The sequence below is a fragment of the Protopterus annectens genome, chromosome 3.part0, assembly GCF_019279795.1.
Source record: "Protopterus annectens isolate FY-2018-M chromosome 3.part0, PAN1.0, whole genome shotgun sequence".
Lineage (NCBI taxonomy): Eukaryota > Metazoa > Chordata > Ceratodontiformes > Protopteridae > Protopterus > Protopterus annectens.
Window position 1 is genome coordinate 1,581,045,159 of NC_056731.1, and position 22,629 is coordinate 1,581,067,787.

General features: G+C 41.8%; 1 protein-coding gene across 1 annotated transcript in view; it reads left to right on the top strand.

Annotated features, from left to right (window-relative positions):
* Positions 1 to 19,297, top strand: part of CFAP418 (cilia and flagella associated protein 418) — a 354,461-nt gene extending 335,164 nt beyond the window's left edge. The window contains exon 5 of the mRNA XM_044065930.1: positions 18,364 to 19,297. Coding sequence (XP_043921865.1) covers positions 18,364 to 18,523 — 160 coding nt within the window. The 3' untranslated portion in view covers positions 18,524 to 19,297. The remainder of the gene's footprint in view (positions 1 to 18,363) is intronic.
* Positions 19,298 to 22,629: the final 3,332 nt, after the last annotated feature.

Below are 22,629 nucleotides of genomic sequence, written 5' to 3' on the forward strand. Positions count from 1 at the left end.
GTCAGGAAGTCCTTCTACATGGCACACCTCATCATAAAAGGGTTCTCATCCAGGAAAAAAGAGGTCATTGTTCCCCTCTACTCGACACTCATTAGACCCATTAATAGAGTACAATGCCCCTTTTGGAATGTACCTCACAATACATCTACAGCAGCTGGAAAGGCCACAGAAGTACCTCACAAAAAGGATTACTGGCCACAAACAAATGCCCTACACTGACCGCCTAAAAAAACCTCCAGCTTTACTCCATAGCGTATCGCCTACTCTGAGGTGATCTCTGCCTAACATATAAAGCTATGTCAAACCCAGAGCTTTTGGACATGCTACACCTAAAGAAATCCCAATCCCTCCGAGCTACACACTCTAGGGAACTAAACCTTGTCACCGCAATAAACAGGACATGCTGGAGGGATAGATTCCTGTCCCAGAGACTTCCCATACTCTGGAACAGGCCGCCCATCTATGTCAAGCAAAGTTCTTCATTAGCACCCTTCAAGAAAAGTCTTGATGAGTGGATGGAAAATAAGAAATACACCCCAGGGATCACTTCTGTGTCTCTGCTCGACAGTGGCACAGGAAAATAACTTTCTTGGGTGGCGTAAGCCAGGGAACCTTGTTGGCTAGGCTTACTTAGGCCCTTGGGCCGATAGCCTAGTACCTACCTATGAACGATAGTGGAGACCTGGGAAACTGTTAGGGTACTACCAGAATGCGAGTAGGGAGTCTTGCTGATGTTAGCCCATTGCAGAAGCGAGACAGTTCAACACTGATGCCACCCACCATCAGGATGTTACTAGGCATGCACAAGTGCAAGGAAAAGCAGATGAAACTCCGTCTGTAAACAGTGTGATATTTCCATGGGGTCTTCCATCTCTTCACCTGCATTGGGTATGGATCTGGTTAAGACTAGGAGAGGCCAAGGCAGGTCCAGTAGTGGACAAGTAGAGGAACTGGCAGAAGTGATAGCTGCAGGGGTCAAAAAAAGTGCAAAAAAAAATCTTGGAAATGATTCAATCTTTCAGCCTTTCAAAATACACTAGAACCCTCTCCACTTTCCTCTTGCACTTGTGTACTTCTTAAAACATGTTGCAGGGAAAGGTGATAGATCTGGTTCCCTTTCTTGGTAAGGAGTTGAATTATTCAGAATTTTTTTGTCATTTCTAGCTGGTTCCATGGTGGCACAGAGTTATTAATACCAGACTGCATCCCGAAGGACCCAGGCTTGATTAATGACCCAAGTACTGAAAGAGCTAGTAAGGAAGGGTGAGAGTGAGCAGCTGACACTGGCTTACTCATCCTGGGGTGAGGGAGGCACCCCAGCCCACAGTATGGAGGGAGATATTTCAGTATGCAGGAGTGGAGCTGAGAAATGCCTGTCCACCAAACTGTGTCACACATGAACATGTAAAAATTGTCAGAGTGGTATTGTGGGAACTGCATATCAGGCTGAAACAGGGCTCTCAGTAGTTAGGTTAACTAAAGGCACATTAACCTACACAGCTGCCGGGATGGCATTCTTGTCAGCTCTCCTACTTTTCCCATTAGTATTAGCAGTGGGGGCACTGCATTATTTCAAGACTATTATGGGGACTGATAGTTGTTAGACACGGGAGAGGAGAAGGAAGTTGTCATTCCAACACCTCCCCAGAAAAATAAAAAATAGATCTCCCAGTTGTGCTCTGGATCCATAAGTCTTAAACAAATGAGTGCAATCTTTGAAGTTCAATGTGTTTTTCTCTTTCCTCATATTTTACTATTAATCCTTAAGAAAGAGTAAGTAACAGCAAATCTACTTTCCTGTTTGAATCTGAGAGTCATATTTTAAGAGAATCAAAGTGGAGATGCATCATTTTTAGTTCTCAGCACTTTGCTTTAACCTAGTTGCAACTCTGAGAGCTTTCACCAAAGTTGTGGCTCTGGTATTGTCTTGTGTATGGTCAAAGGTGGTTCAAATTTCCCTTACTTGGGTGTATGCCTAGTATGGGATATGAAGTTTGATGAGTTAACTCTGCTGCTGTGTGTATCTTCACTCTGCTGACATGAAGTCTGTGTCCTAGAAGTCTTTGTTTTTGGTAGCCATTACATGTGCCAGGAGGATCTGAGTTACAGGCTTTGATAGACAACTTTATTTAGTTTTCCAGTGAGAGAGAGCTGTGGGCGGAAGCACAGACTCTATATGGTGCCTATAAGGGGGAAGAATTGTATATACCAACTACTTTTGGGCATTGCAGTATCCTCAAGATAGGAGAACTTACTGTTCTCTTACTGTACTTATTTCCTTGTTTCACTTGAAAGAAAGTTACTGTTTGTCGTTTTTGCATTTAGTTACTTGTAACACATTGCACTCAAGTTACCTGGCACTTGCTCACTTGCTCACTAAAGCAATTATATAAGTCAGCACTAAAAATTAAAAGCACTACACCCTCACTCCCCACTGGCCCTTGTTTTCAATTAAGGATTTCCCAATATTATTCTAGCATGTCCAAAGGTCAGTTGTCAATCTCCTCTCCGGTCCAGCTGGTGAATCTGGGAATCTTGAGGCAATGTTATAACTGCCTCATGTACACAGACAACCCTCTCCTCCTCCCACATAACACAAATACTTGCGAAAGATGCAGCTATTTAGCCAAACTGGAGGCTGAGCTCTCTCAACTCAGGACTGGCAAGACCAGACAGGAGGAGAAGGCAACTACACACACCACAAAACCAGCCTCACATAATGCTACCACTCCACTGAATCAAACACATAAAACACACAAAGACATACTCGGAGGCTCTGAGTAAAAATTTACCTAAACAGCAGAGGCCTCCAAAGCAGACACCCAAACAACTGCTACCTCAAGACACCCCACAAGCAACACATAAACCACAAAAGCAGTGTGCAAAGCAGTCACATACCTTAAGGCCAAATACAACACCAAACATACTTGTCATAGGTGACTCCATAGTCAGACACACTGACGTCCCACTCACCAGGCTGAACAAGGAGAGGGTCACAGTAAGCTGCCTATCGGGCGCTAGAATCTGCCACATAACACAAGCACTTGGGTCACTCCACGGCAAGTACAAATATGACACAGTCATTGTCCATGCTGGTGTGAACGACCTGAGACGTACCTCCCTGGACTACATGAAAAGAGACATAGAGGAGCTCTCTGATTATGTAGCCCAGGCAGGTATGACCCTAACCCTGAGCAGTATCCTTCCTTCACCAAGAATGATGCCACAATATAGAGACAAGATGATCAGCTTTAACAATTGGCTTAATGTCTGGTGTCATTCAAAGGGGATCCAGTGTCTGTCTGCCTGGGATGACATGCTTGACAAGCCACGCTGCTTCGCAAGGGACGGCTTGCACCTGTCACCCTGGGATTCCAGATATTGGCTAAGGCTCTTGCCACCCCCATAGTGCCTTTTTTAGGCAAGGCTCAAATTCTAAACCTACCACCCTAGAAAACAAAAATGGGAAGAAACTGAGGGTAATGCTGCTCAATGCCAGAAGTCTAAATCTCAAAATGCACGCACTCGAGGCCCTTCTCAGTATGGAGAACATCGATGTCTGTGCTGTAACTGAAACCTGGTTCAAGGCTCCTGAGAGCACCGCGGCACTATTAGGTTTTACCTCATATCATGCGTTCCGGCCCCAAAACCCGAACCACACCACAAAAGGAGGGGGTGTATCCATATTCATAAAGGATACCCACACCTCCAGGTTGGTGGCAACGCCTAAGCTTCAGAAACCATCCAGGTGCAACTAACCATAGGCAAAACTGCTCTACAAATTGTAGCATGCTACAGGCCACCCTCTCAAACTCAGGAAACCCACACAGCCTTCCTGAAGACACTGGAGGGTATAAATGTATCTCCAAATACCATCATATTGGGTGACTTCAACTACCCGAATATAGACTGGGAACATTACTCAAGCCCTAACTTTCTAGCCCAACGGTTCCTGGAGTTCATAAATTCAAATGCCATGGAACAGCTAGTCACTGTTCCCACGAGAGGAGAAAATATACTAGATCTCATTGTCACAAACATGGGGACAAAATGCTCCACACGAAGTATATCCCTCATTGGTGAGATCTGATCATAAACTAATCTCACTGGAAATCCACATCCCGCCCCACCCCAAACAAAAGACCATAGTGAAGAACTTCTCTAAAGCAAACTTCACACTACTCAAGACTGGTGTGGTATCCTTCAAGGCCCCTGAGCCAGAGGAAACCACAACCCAAGCTGCGGAAGCCCTTACAAATGCCTTCTATGAACACCTCCAGGACTGCATGGATCAGGCAATCCCAAATAAAACCAAGACTCTTTCCACAAAGGGCAAACGTCCAGTCTGGTGGACCCCAGCCATTAACAAACTTTACAATAAGAGGAGAAAGCTATTACATGATAGAACAAAATCCATAAAAGGGAAGTCACCCTGATCATTATTAGTAAAAAATACGAGCACTCATAAAATCAACTAAGGCCAATTTTGAGAGAAAAATTGCCATGGATTCAAAGGACAATCATAAGGCCTTTTCAGCTATGTTAGGAACCTGGGTGGAAACTCCCAGATATGCTCAGAATTAGTCCAAAATGATACAAAAATCACTGAACCCACAGACATTGCCAACATACTGGCAGACAGGTTCAGTGCAAACTTCACCCCCTCCCCCTAAAGGAGAGATAACTATCCCAGCCGAGTGTAGCCTCCCAGACATCTCAAATGCGTAGGTGAAAGCTGCTCTCTAAAGCTAAAAACACAGCATCAATGGGACCGGATGGTGTCCCCGGCTGTGTGCTACAAGCTAAATGAGGAATTAAACCCGCACATAAGGCAGCTGTTTAATCTCAGCCTTACCACAGGATACGTGCCCAAGGAGTGGCGTACGGCAACTGTGGTCCCACTCCACAAAGGCGGTGCCTCTATGGACCCTGGTAATTACCGCCCCATAAGCTTAACAAGTCTAGTCTGCAAAGCTATGGAGAGGATCATAATGGAGCTCATAAACAAAGATATAGGGGACTTGCAGACATTGGACCCGACCCAGTTTGACTTTGTCAAGGGAAGATCATGCCTTTTGAACTTGGTCGACTTCTTCGAAACAGTCACCAAGGCCATTGATGAGGGAAAGGCAGTCCATACAGCCTACCTTGACCTTGCAAAGGCTTTCGACACAATACCCCACTCGGGTATTGTAGAAAAACTTACCAGCTTAAATGTAAACCCATATGTCACAAGATGGGTTGCAAACTGGTTTAAGGACAGAACCCACAGGGTTAGAGTTGCTGGCGCTGTGTCATATTCCAAGCCGGTCACAAGTGGTGTCCCACAGGGCTCGGTCCTTGGCCCCCTATTGTTTGGCATCTACTTCTCAGAAGTACAGGCCAACATGGGAGGACTTTGGTTGACAAAGTTTGCAGACGACTGCAAACTGGGCGCCATAGTGGAAAGTGCATCGGACACGGATATCCTTCAGAAGGGACTCACGGAAACAGATAGCTGGTGCCAGAGCCATGGCCTGAAGTTAAACGCCAAAAAATGTATAGTCATACCCTTCGGGAAAAACAAGGTAACCCCAAGCTACCATATAGGTGGCAATCCACTAAGCACAGAAGAGGTTATCAGGGACCTGGGGACCCAGGTTGACAGTGGCCTTTCTTTTGACACTCACGTTGCTAAAGTGGTTAGAAAGACCTTCTACATTGCCCACCTGATCATGAAGGGATTCACATCCAGATCTAGTGAGGTCATTGTTCCCCTGTACTCTTCACTTATCAGACCAATGATAGAGTACAATGCCCCATTCGGGATGTATCTCACCCGACATCTGCAGCAATTGGAGAGACCCCAAAAGTTCCTCACCAAAAGGATAAAGGGACTCCAAAATCTGTCATATGCTGCCAGATTGAAAAAACTCCAGCTCTATTCAGTCGCATACCGTCTGCTCAGAGGTGACATGTGCCTGACATACAAGGCCATGTCCAACCCGGAATTAATGGACATGCTCCACCTCAAAAAATCCAAATCCACCAAAACCACTAGAGCAAGCGACTTAAACCTTAGCACAGATATAAATAGGACATGCTGGAGGGATAGATTTATCACTCAGACTCACTATGCTGTGGAATAAAATCCCGGTCCATGTGAGGCAGAGCACCTCGCTGACTCTGTTCAAGAGAAATCTAGACCTGTGGATGGGAGATCGTAGGTTTACCCCGGGAATCATCTCTGTGTCACTGCTGGACAGAGGCACAACAAACTAATGGGCACAGTATTTTTTCATATAAGGGGTGGCGTAAGCCACAAAAATTTGGGCTAGGCTTATAAATGCCTTAGGGCAGATAGCCTAGTATAAACCTATGAACCTATGAGAACACTGATCACAGACTGTGTGCCTTGGCAGGGCTAGCTGCTCAACAGTGTAAAAATTAGCAGTAGATGATTCAGTCGTAGTGACTAATGTTGCTAAAGTGGGCATGAGCACTTGCTGGTATAAGTGGGTTGAGGACCTGGCCTACCCTGACGTATGCCAGACCCATGCTAACAGTGGAAGGGGTGTGTGTGCCCCTGTTGGCCAATATGTGTCTGCCATAAAGCCCAGCAGCCCTGGATCAATAAGCTACTGGCTAGCCGGTGTCCATTTTCCCAGCTTGGGTTACCTGGGATAGCTCTTTTGAGCAAAAGCTGGACGTAAAACCAATGAAACTAACTAAGAACTGCTACTCTAAATGTTGGTTCACTGAGAGGATGCAGCTTGGAAGTGGATGACATGATGGTAAGGAGGATGATGGATATCTTATGTATCCAAGAGACAAGATAGATGTGTAGTGCAGCAAAGTCACTTGGCTTGGGATCCAGAGTTTATTAATCAGGAGGAGGACAGACTAGAATTGTGGTGAGGGGAAAGGCTTCAGAAGACAGTGAGAGATGACATCTGAATTCATGATAGACTCATGGCAGTCAGACACCAGTGTAAGGATAGGGTACTATTCATAATCTCAGTGTATGCCCCACAGCAGGGTTCTAATAATAGTGAGGAAAACGATGAATTCAGACAGCAGTTGCATGACTTCTTAGATAAAGCAGGACAACATGCATTTGCATTGATAATGGATGACCTGTATGCAGATATTGGGGCAGACAGAACAGGATATGAGGACTGCCTGATCCACGTTGGTGGGGGAACAGAAATAAAGGAGGAGAAGCCATTCTAGACTTCTGTCTGGCAAATAGTTTGATGGTGGCCAACTCATGGCTCAGCAAGAGAGTCACAAGATCACATACAAGTGTGGGCAACATGCAACTCTGGTAGACTTCTTCCTAGTATGGAAAGGGCATCGGGGTATAATCAGTAACTGGAAAGGACACTGGGGTATAATCAGTAACTGCAAAGTCTTCCCCAGTGATACAATCGATCCACAACATAGACCACGGGTTGCCACAGTCAGCTTCAAGCAGTAATCAGAGAAGGCTCTAAAGTCAACAGAGACTATGCTGAAGACATATTAAACTTATCACTTCAAAATATAAGTTAAACATATTAACTGTATTTATTAACAGTGCCCTACCTTATAAGGCTCCTTAGTTTTAATATACAACTAATAGAACAACTGTCGTTCAAGGAATTACTCTGGGCTCTAGCACCTAAGGAAGAAGAGGGAATGGAGTTGAAGAATGGCAACACCTTAAAGCAGCATGTGTGAGGACTATAGAACAGAATGTGGCCAAGCCAGACATGGAAATGAGGTCCATAAGGAAAGTTGGTGGTGGAATGCAGAAGTTCAGGAAAACATCAAAAGAAAGGAATGTAGGAAAAAGTTGGAGAAAAGATGGACCAGGCTAGAAAGAAATACTGGTTGGCTAACAAACAGGCTAAGAGAGAAGTTGTAATAGCAAAGAACAAGGCATCAGAGATACTCTACCACCTTCTGGAAAGTTACTTGGTAGATGGCACAAAGAAACTCTTATCAGGTTGCAAGGCATAGAAATAAAGATAAAGAAAATTGTCTGACATCCTTCATAAGGGATGTCAGTCGCAACTTGCTCGCTAGCCCACAGGAAGTCAAAGGCAGATTAAAAGAGTACTTCCAGCAGCTTCTGAATGAAACCCCCCCCCCCCGTTCAAAACTGTACTGCCCCAACTACAGACTCAGTGAAAGAGGAGGAGCCCACTCTAGAAGAAGTAAGAGCAGCACTGATGAAAATGAAGTCAAAGGAAAGCAGTAGGTTCATAAGAGTTTACAGCAGATATGATAAAGATGTTGGCTAAGATCGGGAGAAGTGGCTCCTGAGGGTACTCCTAGCAGTATGGAGAGAGAGGCTTATCCCAGATGACTGGAGAATAAGCATGCTAGTGCCACTGTACAAGAACAAAGGGGACATTCACAACCATGGGCAATATAGAGGCATCAAGCTCCTGTCACACTGCTTGAAAGTCCTAGGGAGGATGATTGATAAATACAGAGATCAGTAGTAAGATGAGAGATGAGCAGTTCACATTCATATTAGCATGCAGCACAACTGACCCAATGTTTGGACTGAGGCAGATGGTGAGAAGCTATAGATGAGGGGAGAGTCCAGTTGGGCATTCCTAGACTTGGAGAAAGCATATGACAAGGTCCCAAGAAAGCTGATTTGGGCAGTCTTGTGATTGTTCGAAGTCCCAGCAACATTGGTAGAGTTGGTGCAGACTATGTACAAAGACCCAATGACTCAAGTACTAGCATTGTTTGGACTCTGAGGAGTTCCCATTGGGAGTGGGTGTGCATCAGGGTTCAGCTCAGAGTTCCCTGCTGTTCATACTGGTGATGGACTACATTAGCAAACAGGTTGAAGGGGACAGGTCTACAAAGCTGCTGAATGCAGACGATGTGGCATTACAGGCAGACTCTGAGCGAGAACTTCAGCAGAGGATAGAGGAATGGAATGCAAAAGTGAAGGTGCATGGGTTTAATCCGAGTACAGATAAGTCAGTAGTCATGGCAGGAAGTGGAAGAGATCAGAACACGCTGGGAAATGAGATAGAAGGGAAGTAGTGAAACAGGTTAACAGCTTCAGGTATCTGGGACGGGTGGTTGAGTTTAAGGGAAATCTAAATGGGGAGGTCAAAGCTGGAACCAGAAAGGCTGCAACAAAGTGGCATAGTGTGTCAAGGACAATGTATGACAGAAGAATGCCAAAGAAACTGAAAAGTAAGGTGTACAAAACAGTGTGTGACCTGTACTACTGTATGGTGAAGAAATCTAGGCAGTAAAGGCAGAGCAGTTGAGAAAGCTAGAGGTCACGGAGATGTGTCTGAAATGGTTAGTAGGATGCATACTGTGGGACAGGCAAAGACATGAGGGCATCAGAGCAGAAGCCAAAGTAGCTCCAATTGGAAAGAAGGCAAGAGCAGTCAAAGGTGTCTTCCAAAGAGTTGGATGGATTGTGAGAGGAGACCTGTGACAGTCAGGCATGAGTGCTGAAGAAGGTAGGAGAGTGCCATTGAATTGAGAGAGATGGCAACAGTTGACACAACACCCAGACCCCATGTAAAAATGAAGAAAAAAAGGTGGTTAATGAAGACAAATCCTTCACTCATGGCAGAAAGAGTCGGAGAGGACTTTAAATTTGATCCATTCAGCTCATGCTCTATTTTCTAAATCAGGAAAACAATATTGAGAGACTAACTTCTATCAGCTAAGCATAAGCAGTTTGTATACTGCCTGAAAAGATTGCCTGGATCAGGAAAACAAATGAACTGTTTATTAAGCAACTAGGTAAACAGCACACTTTCATGTGACTAGTCAGTTGTATTCCATTTTGCAATGATAGCCTTAGCAAATTCTGACAAGACTGCTAAGGGCTAACTCCATCAGGTCCATGTGCCTGCTTATAGGATCCAACTGCAAAAGATATGCATTGAAGTTGGCACTTGGCAAAGATTCTTCGCATTTATCCGACAAAAAAACAAAGTAAAATGTCCAGGTACCACAGTCATAAAACGAATAATCCACTTTATTGTAAGAATCACAGGAGCAACCACCATAAGCGCTTTCATCTTAGCCACAAGACTTCCTCAGATTTATCACAGCAGGACAGGATTTTCACTTTTCCCTTTTACCACCCAGCACTTTGGGGGAGGATGCTTTGTATTCTGTCTCGTGTTTCTGATGTAAAAGCTTGGGATATGATCATTTAAACTCTGAAAGGACGGTCATCTACTGCAAATTTCACCTGAAAGCACAAGCGTCTCAGCACACAATGACACACATCCTATCACCTTGCAGGCCCTAGTCATTTCCCAAACTCAAGTAGCTAGTGGCACAGAGTACAGCCTAGTAAAGATTTGTAAAGTATCCTTCAGACTTGTTTTATTTTCATGATTGGGTTGGGAGGGTGGCCTAATGGTTAAGGTGTTTGCCTTACAAACACAAGGTACAGGGTTTGAGTCTCACAGGGGATAATTGGCTAGGCTTAAAATGGCTCGCAAGGGCAGTTAGCTTAGTACTAATCTATGAACCTATGAACCTATGATGTATTTCTTCCTAGTGTGCCTCATCTCAAAGAAGGTGTCAGGATTCAGAGAGGCATCCAACAGTGCCGTCTTAACATCCACAATACATTTTGGATATAATATAGACAAGGGAAGTTATGTTTACACTTATTGATGAAATATTTTTCTGTAAAAGTTGAAGTGCATCGAATATGGCTAGATTCTCAACCTGTGAAATAATGAACCACTTAAGCAAGAGCAAAAAGTGTCTGCAGCAACTGAATCCTGGCTTGTTGGCCTGAGTGCATAGCTAAACCACCTGTGTGTCATTTTGAGCTGAGACACTTGTGCTTTCAGTTGAAATTTGCAGATGCTGACTGTCCTGTCTCTGAGTTTAAGCAATCACTCCCCATGCTTTTGCACCAGACACATGCCAGATCACTGTCACAACTGCCGTGCAGTGGCATAGAGGCACTAGATCCGGTACTTCTCCGAAACTGTAGAGGAGAAAAGTTTTACCTGACATTGAAATGCAGTTCTTGTGAAGTGGCAGTTAAAACCTGCTATCTCACACCAAGAAGTTCAGTAGTCACACTGATGCATGGATTAAAATGACAGCTGAAGAGTCATAATGGCCTCCATTATTAAAACATATCTCAGTTCTTATTATTATTAATTTTGAAGTTTATCCCACTGCAGATATCAAAATGAAAGACTACATGCCACAGCATGCCAACCCGAGCCTTCAGAAAAATGCAGTTTCTGTAATTTCTCGTGCTGCCACTGTTACCATTGGTGTAGACTGCACTGGCGTATTGTGTTATAAACACATCACAACTCGATTTGTGTGCATTTGACCAGAATATCTGTAGTCCATCCCAGGTGACTCACATCCATAAAAGGAGAGAGGGGCACTTGAAATGACATTTTCATTATATGGTAGCATTATTTAAGGCACTAGCCGTTTCTTTTATAAATAACAGTATTGTATAATAGCAATACAAATCAGGTAATTCATATTTTTGCTTACTTTGGAAGGATATAGTTTACTCACATGTTCTGTGTCTTTTGGATTAAACTGTCCCTGAATTACCCACTACTTACCATGAGGTATTATCATAATGAGCAGATGCTGTACACCAAAATGAAATGTAGAGAGTGGTGTCCAGGCATTGTCAGCTGTGTAAGCCTTCTATAACCTCAACTAGACATTTGCAGCTAAGACATCTAAAAATGTGAAACACTGCTGTCATCCCTGGCTGTCAGTTTGATCTGTACTGCTGCTAATGGAGCCACTGTTCTCTTTCTTCTTTACAGTAATTTGTGTGCAAGTGATTGTACCTTTAGTGTTGGGGTCAGAAATCAAAGCCACCCCTACATACAGGCAAGGAATGTAGCAGACCTCAGAACCTTCATGATGAAACTCTTTGCTTCTAAAACACAAGGTGACATGTACATAGGATTTATTTTGAAAGTTGAGGAGTGTCATTATAATCCTGATTTATGAGACTTCAGTGCAAATATGGGAAGTCTACACCAAGGTCAGTGCTGCAGTGCCATGGAGTATTTCCCCTATTTTGAAGTACCGTGATGCTTGAGTTATTGATTTATATAATACAAGTAGCAGGAGTTGGAGAGCAACCCCCCCCCCCCCCATCAGTTTTGCTCCCTGGACATCATTTCTGTTTTCTAGCAGTACAAGACTTGAAGATACATGTCACATCAGAACTATGTTTGTATTTATTTTGTTGCATTTTATTTATGTCTACCTGGTTAGCCTAGTGGTAATAACTGGGAGAAGCATACCTCTCAACTGTCCAGATTTTCACAGAATGTCCAGATTTTTGCCTCATATTTTTGGTCTGTTCCTCACAAAATTTGTGGTTTTGTGACAAATTGCTGGGGACTGAAATCACTAAATAATGACATTGAAGGTTCAGACTTCATATCCTTTAAGAAATGCATGCTAACATAAATCCTCTATTCTAGCAACTTTCTAAGTTTATCAGAGCAATATTTAAAACCTGTCTATATTTTTGGGCCTTTGTCCTCCCCCCATTATTTTAGGTTTTGTCCAAAATTCTTGCTGTAAGAGGTTGAGTGGTATGGGGAGAAGTGTCTGGTAAGAAACTTGTAAAACTGAGGGAGTCAAACCCAGGACTGTAGGATGAAGCTTATTGGCAAACTCTCTCAGCCTTATATACAAGGGCATCTAGTGTTACTTTATATCCCAGCTTAATTTACTTGCTGTCACTCGACTATAATAAACAGTATAATGTTCACTTGGTGATCTGTAACTTGGTTCATGTTCTGTGCTGGATTGTCATGCAAAAATAATTTTATTATGCATGTCGAGCAAGAATGGTAATGTACTTTCAAGTGTTACTACGGCTTTACAAGTGATGAGTTGTGGGTATCGTTACTGTCTTCTGAATGTCTACAGGTACATGTTTCACTTGAATTTTATGCAGTTGCTTTATGATGCTCATTTCTGCTTTGCACTGAATGCTACAAAACAGCATGCCATTTTATTTTATTATACATAGTTTTGCTGTAGGCCCTGACTGAAATTGGTTCAACCCCCCCAGTTTATTTGACTTGCCTAGTGGCTGCTGTGCTTTCACCCAGTTAAACCACTCATTCCCTATACTGAGAGATAACAAATGGACTCTCCAGCCTCTACCCTGGAAGAGCAAACAAGACCCATACCTTATCAGGGCAGGAGGCCAGTGACCTATTCGTTCCATGTCTAGGGTGATCACTAGAGCCAAAGTTCAGGCCTATCCCACAGCTAGTCAAGAAGCCTACAACCCATTTGTCACTTATCAAGATCTGGTTTACCAACACCACCCCTGTTTTAGAGGCAAGAATTAGTTGAAAGTGAGCCGGCTGGTCAGTAAATGGAGTACCTTTCCTAGTCAGTTCTCAACCCTGTGGCAGCATTGCAAACTTCACAATAGATGCTCACCACAGTGCTGTTCAATGGAAAGCATCATACCATTTGAAGTGTGAGTGCCATTAGACCCTTTACTGCTGGTGATACGTCTGCATTTCTGAAGATGTCACCATTGCAGTGGGCCAATGCCACCTCCCTGCTTTCCTCCAGGATGAGTGAGGCACACTCTTCACCTTCCTAACCCATTCCCTCTTGTACCCATGCCACAGATCATACAATCTGTGCTATAGTCAGGGGTTTATTACACTGCTTCATGGAGTGGATGAAATTGGTCCATTTTGAATTACTGTGTTATCCCAGTTTGCAAATAGTATCACAAAATGTCCTTCAGTTTCCAAACAGCAGTGGAGGAGAAATTAAGTGCTACTATATGCTCAAAAGGAAGTTGAGTAAATCATTTCCATCTCATTTATTTATTTATTTATTATTTAGTAACTCATGTAGCATTGCAACTCCTTACAGAAATCTTACTACCCTACGCTCAGCAAATAAACTACAAATATCCACCATGAAATCCCTCAATAAAGTCGGAGACTCCCTCTTTGCAAATTCTTGGGTAAGAGTTGAAACAAACTCCCCAGCAACCTACAATTACTTCCATCCTTGTCACTATTCAAACAGCAGCTAAAACTCCACCTTAAAGAACATTGGTTATGCCCATGTACTAATCCAGATTAACACCTGCCAGCTATCATATTTCCTTTCCCCCTCTACTACCCACTAGGGCACAATCACATCTTATTCATTCATAGTCAGTAATGTAGTTTTTATATTTCCTTCTAACTTCTTTAAACTTACTCTTTTTTTTTTTCTATAGTCACTCTCCACCTACTGATATTGTTCTACATCTATGTTAACTCCGATGCTACCGTTGACACGTCACACTTCCTGATATTCTTCTATGTCTTTGTTAATACTTAGGCTACCTACGACATTTCAAGCAAACCTTGTCTAACATAACAACCAGATGGTACCTTTCACCCCCTCCCCTCTTTTTTTCTTGTCCAAATATTGCTAATCCTTATTCCTCTCGTATATACTGCACTTAATAATACTGACTCGACACCTAAATTTTCCTTCTCTATCTTATTTGTTACTTCTTTGCTAACCTGTCTTTCTCTGATGCTGTTTGCTACTTCTTTGCTAACCCAATCCTTCTTTAATCTTATTTTTTTTTTGTTTCCCTTGTACCATTATTATTGTATTTATCTGCTTGCTAGTGAAGCTACCTTAGTTCATTAATAGACCCCCTTTAGCTTTGAACTGCATTTATTCTCTGTAATAATTTACTGTTCACAATTTTACTTTTATTTGCAATCCTGTTATATTACCTTATATTGGAGCTTGCATTAATTCTTTGTAATAATGTACCATTTACAATTTTTTTATTTTTTATTTTGTATTTTGTAGTCCTGATACATTACCTTAATGTTGGAGCTTATCTCCCCGGGCCTCTACTGAAAATGGACATGTATCCAGTTAGACTAGCCCGGTCAACAAATGTAAAATAAAATTAAAAAAAATTTCCATCTTGTTTATTTATTTATTTATTTATTATTTGAATTTGTTTAGCAGGATAAAGCACTGTTCATTTATGACCAATTTCAGTGCCAGTCCGGGATCATAACTGATCAGAAATACAAAATAAGCATTAGTACAGAATACAAGAGTGACCATAAAAAAGTACATACAAATCAGAGTACATAACACTGATGTGTCAGTAAAAGTACAATGGTTGAAATATGCCATGTAAATAACATGTATAAATTTACAGTATGTACAAAAGATTTCTGAACAGTTGTGACATTGGAGTAAAATAAGAGATTTGAGTAGGAGAAAATGATGTTAGAGTAGTTGGAGTAGAGCAGAGTTAAATCAGACTTAGGTGATGTGTCCTGAGGGGGTAGCAGGTGCATTCTACTTTATTAACTAAATAAGACTTTAGTAGAGAGCAGAACTTGGAGTAAGAAAGTGAGTCATTCATTTCCCTCTTACTTAGGATTTGTCTTGAAGTTAAAGCTAACTTTTGGCAATAACTACACACAAATTCATACATTATAATGCAGATGGACATAGTAAGAACTATTTTTTCATGATACACACGTTTTGTCACTTAGCATGAACGTTGCTCATACTTTCAAAGCCAGAGACAAGTAACTTATGTGTGGTACTTTGAGTCATACAAATGGAAGAAAAACTAAGACTATAAATAAAACTAGGGCAGTTATTGGGAAGGGGGAAAACATTCCCTGAATTACTGTTTACAGTGTGGCTGATATAATGTCTGCAACCATATAATTCTTTTTTTTCTACCATGATGTTGTAGTCCAATATCAGTTCAAGTCAGGATTTAATACCGACAGATACTCGTGATTTTATTTTGTAAACAAGACACATCTTTGTCTGTCGTAAATGATAATTCAATAATCATACATTGATATAAATGAAAACAAACTGTATTGAATGATTTTCAGTTGCAAGCATTATACATTACAAATCTTCTATACAGTGATTGTCAGTTGTTGCATAGTTCATTCGTTTCCTGCCATCCCTTAAACATTATTCTGCATGTATTTCTTCCCATAATTCCCATTTTTTTCTATGTAATTTGTTCCTACCCTTTTCAAAAACTCCCCTTTTCACTTGTTTTATCTGTGTTACTATATTCACTACTTCTAGTACAGTTGGTGTAGACTTTGATTTCCCTTTACTAGTGACAGTTTTTTCGGTAGCCACCAGAATTAAACTCAGCACCTTGCTATGTCTAGGCAATTCCAAGTCAGTATCACACCTCAAAAAAAAAAAAAAAAAAAAACAATTTCCTTAGTTAATTTGTTCACCCACTATTTCTGACAAAGTAGTCTGCAGGGAATTTTAAAGTCTGCCAGCTCATTGCACTCCCAAAAAATATGTTGTCAATTTCCTATTTTTCCCTATCACACCTCCAACATTTGCAATCTACCTGATGAAGAATCCTTCTGAGTTTTATTGAGGTATTAAAATACCTATATAAATACTTCCAAGCAAAGATCCTAAAGCTTCTAGACTTTATTGCATATTTGGGAGTTGTACTTGTATCTTCCCATTGTTTCTTTGTGAATTGCTTAGCCGCACTGTCTTCTTAATCCTTTCTGACCTCTTCTGATTCATTCCTATATTTATCATTCAGGATTTTATATGCCCTATAATTATCCTTTTCTAACAGCAGCTTCAGTTCCTACTGAAAACTGTACCAGCGCTGGTCTTTTTACTTAGGATCCCCTGTTCCTTTCTCTTTGCCTTTACTCTGTTATTAAACCTTGATAGGGAAGTCAACCTGTAATATGCATTACACATTAATTTTTGGCCTCTTCCCATGCTCTTACTTTTCATCTGTAATTATTTGGTCCCTGTACATTGGTTTCTTTGCCAGGTTTTTCCAGTAAATTCCAACTCCCTTGCATCTTCTCTGTACCCCTAATTGCAGTCATCTCTATCAACAGAATCTCCTTTCTACATTCCTGTGTCAGCTGAGTTCTTAGAATACTTTCTACTCCTTTATGAATATAATAATCTATATGGTTATTCTTCTCCTTAAGTGTCTGCATCCAAAATCCCAGTCTGTCCTTACTTCTTGAGCTTTTCCCTGTTTCATCATCATCCCTTTCCACTTAGGAGCCTTAATGGTGTCGTTCTGAAATTCCCCCTCAAACCAGGTAATCCCAGACCACCTTGTTCTGGTGGATCAACTTATCCCACTTGACTCTTGCCCTCTTCTCCTCCCAGATAAAATCCTTCAACTCTTTATTGATTGTTGTCCACAACTTTGCCACTGGTTGATAAAAATATGCCTGAGCTGTGTATAAAGCCAAGGGGACTAAAACATTTTCACTGCTTGTATCTTGCAACCCATATCCATAAAACAGAGCTTCCAATTTCTCGTTTTTTGCAACCTTTTGTTTAGTCTCTTCCCATATATCCTTAGCTGCCATAGCAGAATCCCTTTTAACCCATACTCCTAAGTACTTCATTTTGTCATGTCCCTGTAAATATGGATATTGCTGAAAATTTTGTATGTAGGCACATAGTGTACAGCTATTGCATTTGTTTTATTTTTGTTAATTTTATATCCTAGAAAGACTTGAAACTGTCTCAGAATGGTGCACAACACTGAAATGTCCTTTTAAGGTTTTATCCAGTACAAAATAATATCTGCAAATAAACACAACTTTTCTTGAAAGCATTTATCTTTGACCCAGAGATTTGTGTATACTTGAGATGAATGAATAACTTCAGTTCACAATGAAAGAAAATTCTTCAGTTTCCCATTTTTGGAGTGGCACAAAAGTGATGGCCAGTCTGTGCAGAGTACAGTTGATGAATATGTGATGTAGAGTATGGATAGTCTAAGTTGTGTGCTGTGTTGCAAAAAATATTGCATACATTTAGCACATTTTAGTGAACATAATTTGTGTTCAAATTCAAGACAATTTAGATGCTTAAAAATAAATTAATAATAAAACAAGTAATAAAAAGTAATAAAACAGATAACATACAAGACAACTGTCATCAAGCCATACCATCACAGGTTAATTCAAGTAAATGAATTTTTAAAGCCTGCCAGCAGAGAGGCACTCCCACAACTGTCAGTGAGGTACTAAGTTCCAAAGGTAATGAATTTGGTATTAAAAACTGTAAAAGCCATGTTTCACATTGTCACATCTTAACACACCAATATAATTCATTGGGGCAAGCAATTTAGGTGGTTGTGTATACAAAAGGTATTTGGTTCAGTAGAAGTAAATATTAGTTCAGCATTTGGTAATGCTTACACACCGTCTAAAAAGTAAACAGAGTTCCTTTTCAGAAAGTAGCATTTGATGCTAGTACTGAAATTTGGTTTAAAAGGAATTATTTTACTTACTAACCACTGATTTAATGCCATTTGTTCAACAGAAATAACATGCCTGACTTCAGCAAACTGAAACAAAAGATGCTTAGAAAAAGAGGATCGCGGGCGTATGCTTGTCAGTGCAGCTGGAGGTCCATCCAGGAATTAACGGATCTAAGCAAAGACCAGCAGCTTCGATGGGTGTGCAGCACACATGCCGGATGAGTGAACAGTCCTCATTTAATACATTGTGAAGGAATGGATTGGTTTTGAAGTGGTTTTCCAGAAAAGTGTGTGAAACTGACATGAAATGTACACCAGCGACCTGAGCACATATCTGGCCGTACAGCAAGTACAGGCACATGAATAGTGTTCTAAATATTTGAGTGTGACAGTTAGTGAATTACATTTACATGAATACCAGCCAGCCTGCAGTTCATGATTGTCTTAGAAGTTGCCTTTGTGAAAAAGTGCTATACAGGTGAACTAAAAACAGGCTGGTTAACTTTATCCTTGTAATTAGTCATTCTCATATCCATGTTGTTTGCTGATGCGGAGCCAGTCAGTAGCTTTGCAGTGATGCATTTCCCACAAAAAATTCCAGTATCAGTAACATTGGAAGGAAAAAAAAAATGTAACTGTGCAGTATTGCAGGAGAGTTTTAGGCTGAAATTTTGACTGCATATGCATTACCATATGTAGTCTGTACGTGTCTAGATATATGCATGTGTATACTTGTCAACACATGTATGTATGTGTGTGCACATTTTTGAGTTTGTGTATGTATATAGGGTCTGTATGACTTTATCAAGTTACAGTTCCATCGAAGTGCAGTTCATCAAGGGAGAAAAGAAATCCTAAACCGTATGAAACTCCAAACTGCACTGCTGCAAAGCAAGCATGACCAAGGGTGTCCTATGGGAGCAGATCTGTGAGTCCTCCCTTCTCAGAGTGTGTGGTTTCATTTTAAGTTGGTGTCAATGCCCTGTAATTCAAACTGAATGATCCTGTTTGTATACTTAGTGTGTGTGTGTGTGTGTGTGTGTGTGTGTGTGTGTGTGTGTGTATATATATATATATATATATATATATATATATATATATATATATATATATATATATTGTTTACATGTGCATTGTTATATATATGCATGTATATAAAACTATCTGTATGTGTGTGTATGTATATAATGTTTTTACACTGTTTACATTTGCAGTCGCTGTTTTTAGGTTTTTATAGATTCATAGGTGTTTACTAGGCTAATGACCACAAGGGCCTTTTTAAGCCTAGCCATGCATCCCAAAACACACACATCACAAAAGGTATTTATTATTACTGGAGTAAAATAAACAGGTTTTACTTTTGCCAGGCAAATGTGCAATGAAAAATGGCAAAACATACTGAAAGTTCAGTCAGTCTGTTGCATTCATAGCCACAGTATAAAAGAATGAGATTATTCTCACAGATTAATGGACTGTTCAGTTTATTCTTTTATTAATGAAGCTAGAAGAAAATCTTTTCCCAGAACTGGAAACCCACAAGCATGGGTTCAGGGAATCTTACAGTAACACAAGGATTAAAAGTTTCTCACCATGTTAAACATAACAAAATAGTTCCTGAAGTCTCTCCAGTATAACACAGATAACCTCCTTATTCTTTGCTGCCGGCACCCTCCCTAGTAAATGCAGAAAATGCATTGGACTCCTGTCTCGGCACTAGATGCCCCCACCTTGGGCAGTTTCATGAACACATCCACAAATAAGCAGTCTAGACTCCTCTGGACCTCCCAACTACTGCCATATTGTTACTGCCTCTTGTTTAAATAGGAGCAAGTTATTGCTCAGATACAGTCCCACTTGGAAGCTCAGGCATGCTTGCTTAAAGGAGCCAGTCTCCAGTAGCCTGTTTTAATGTATTTACTCTGTCACTAGCCTTTCTGATATTATGTTACTGAAGTATTCCCCATTTGGCTGTAGATGAGTAGGTTTGCTTTTTAGACCCTGCTTCCCAGTCTAATGATATGTTAGATCATACCTTGGACCCTATACAAAATAAATCCTTATCTTCTAAGGAATCCATTAATGCAGCCAAGGTTCATGATGAAAATGTTTTTGTGCCTTTTACAGACAATATTTCATGGGGAGGTTTATCAACTGACATGAAGAGTATCACTCCAGTACTGCCTTTATCTTTCTATTTTAATGTATGTTGTAGACCCTCCTGCTCCAGTGTAGTCTTCTGCTGCTGGATCTGAAGTTGACCCCCCCAATACTTGGGAGTCTGCAAAGGCTTGAATTGTTTTTGTGAATTGGGTGGGAATGTCATCTGAATTGTTTGCTGTTGTTGGTGTAGGAGTAGCTGACTTACCTGGTTGTAGTATGCTATTAACTGTAGCACAGAAGATGTCCTTCAAGAATGCAACTGCAGTCATAACATATGGGTTGTCCTGCCTCAGGCAGCCCTCGGTCGGCCGAATTCCAAAGTCTGGGTCTGGCGTCGGCTGGTGTCGCCTCTTCTCTGATGTCACAATGGCTGGAGTATAAAGGCATCGGCCGACGCCATCTTCTTCAGTCTTTCTTGCCGCGAGGTGCCCAAAGCAGAAGCAGTTCGCAAGTGCCGGTCGGTCAGCTCCTGTGTTTTCAGTACCGAAGTCATCTAAAAGCTAAGTACCCCGTTGGGGAACATTTATTCTTGCCTCAGCCGATGTCAGAACAAATTGAGAAAGTTAATAATTGTTTGTCTTGTGGTAAACAAATACCTAATAAGGACTTCCATTCTCTCTGCCTTCCTTGCCTGGGCCCAGACCACGACGTCTCGGCCTGTGCTGCCTGTGCTTGCTTTAATAAGCGCACTCTCAGGCGCTGGGCAGAATTCGCCGAGGACTTCTTCGGTGAATCTTTTGCGTATATCATGCCATCGGATCCACCGACAACCCAATCTGCTAAGAAACGCAAGGACTGGGACCGACACCCTTGGCCCGCGCCCACTACCGATGCTACTCCTAAACCCTCTGCTAGTGCTCCGATCCCTTCGGAAGTGGTAATTCCACTGCTCCAGGCCGACGACACAGCGTTAACATGACCTTCGGTCTCTGAGATCTCTCCGGTGCCGGTTGTTGATTTTCCTCCGGAAACCGAAGTTCTGGATCTACCCGACACCATTTCTGTGGACAAGGTTACGCCTGCACGTGGGGCTGCTAGGCCTCCTGTATCCATGTCCATCAAGGCCTTTGCACGTGCTAAGGCCGCCAGTCAGGCCAAGGCCCATCCTAAGCCTGCTGCCCAGGCCCCTTCATCTGATAAGCAGATCATGTCTCTGGCTGCAGATCTTATTTCCCTTATCAGGGGGACTCAGCCTCATCCAGACAGGGGTTCTCAGCCTCCTGCAGAGAAAAGGCCTAGAACAGAGCAGGCGGACGACCTCTCTTTGGATGAAGCCACTGGGGATTCTGAGCATTCTGATACCCAAGAAGAATCCTTCCAGGCCTACGAGGACTCTGATGCTGAGGAATCAATTCCCTCTGCTTCCCCTCCAGAGGATTTCTCTTTTGGTGAAGTCCTGCATTCCATGAGAGAACATTTTCAATGGCAGGGTCAGGAATTCTCTGACTCTAGGAAAAGGCTTCGTACCTTCCTCAAGCTTCCTCAGCATAGACCTTTGGCTATTCCACCTGTTATGGATGTTTTGGATGATGTCTTCTCTGACTCCAGTGCTAACCCTGATTCTCTCCCTCCTGCTCCCGTCATGCCGGACAGATATTATAGGGTCCCTGACACTCACAAGCACGACAGATATTATAGGGTCCCTGACACTCGCAAGCACCTCTTTAAGGCCCACTCTGTGGATCTAGAAACTATTTCACAGGGCCCCAAGGGAGTGGCTACCTCCTCTGCCAAAAACCCTCTGCCAGCGGACAAAGAAGCAAGGTCCCTGGAGAGATGGGGTAAAAAAGTATACACCTCTACTACCCTAGCCATGAGGTCACTTAACTGCCTCTTTCACATGTTTCAGTACCAAGATTTTCTCCTGGATGATTTACAGAAAAAGTTAGCCTCCTGAGCCTATTGATAAAAAGGCATTGCAAGATCATATACATAACACTCAGCAGGTTAATAACCATTTTCTTCAGTGTGGTTATGATGCACTGGAAGCTTCATGTAGGGCAGCTATGACTGGGGCTGTGATACGTAGACATGCTTGGTTAAAGGATCAGTCTTTGCCTGACCATGTTAAAGTAAAGTTACTTGATGCACCTCTGAAAAAACAGAAGCTTTTTGGTGCTAATGCACAAGATGTATTGAAATCCATAGAGGAAAAAGCAAAGTCAGTA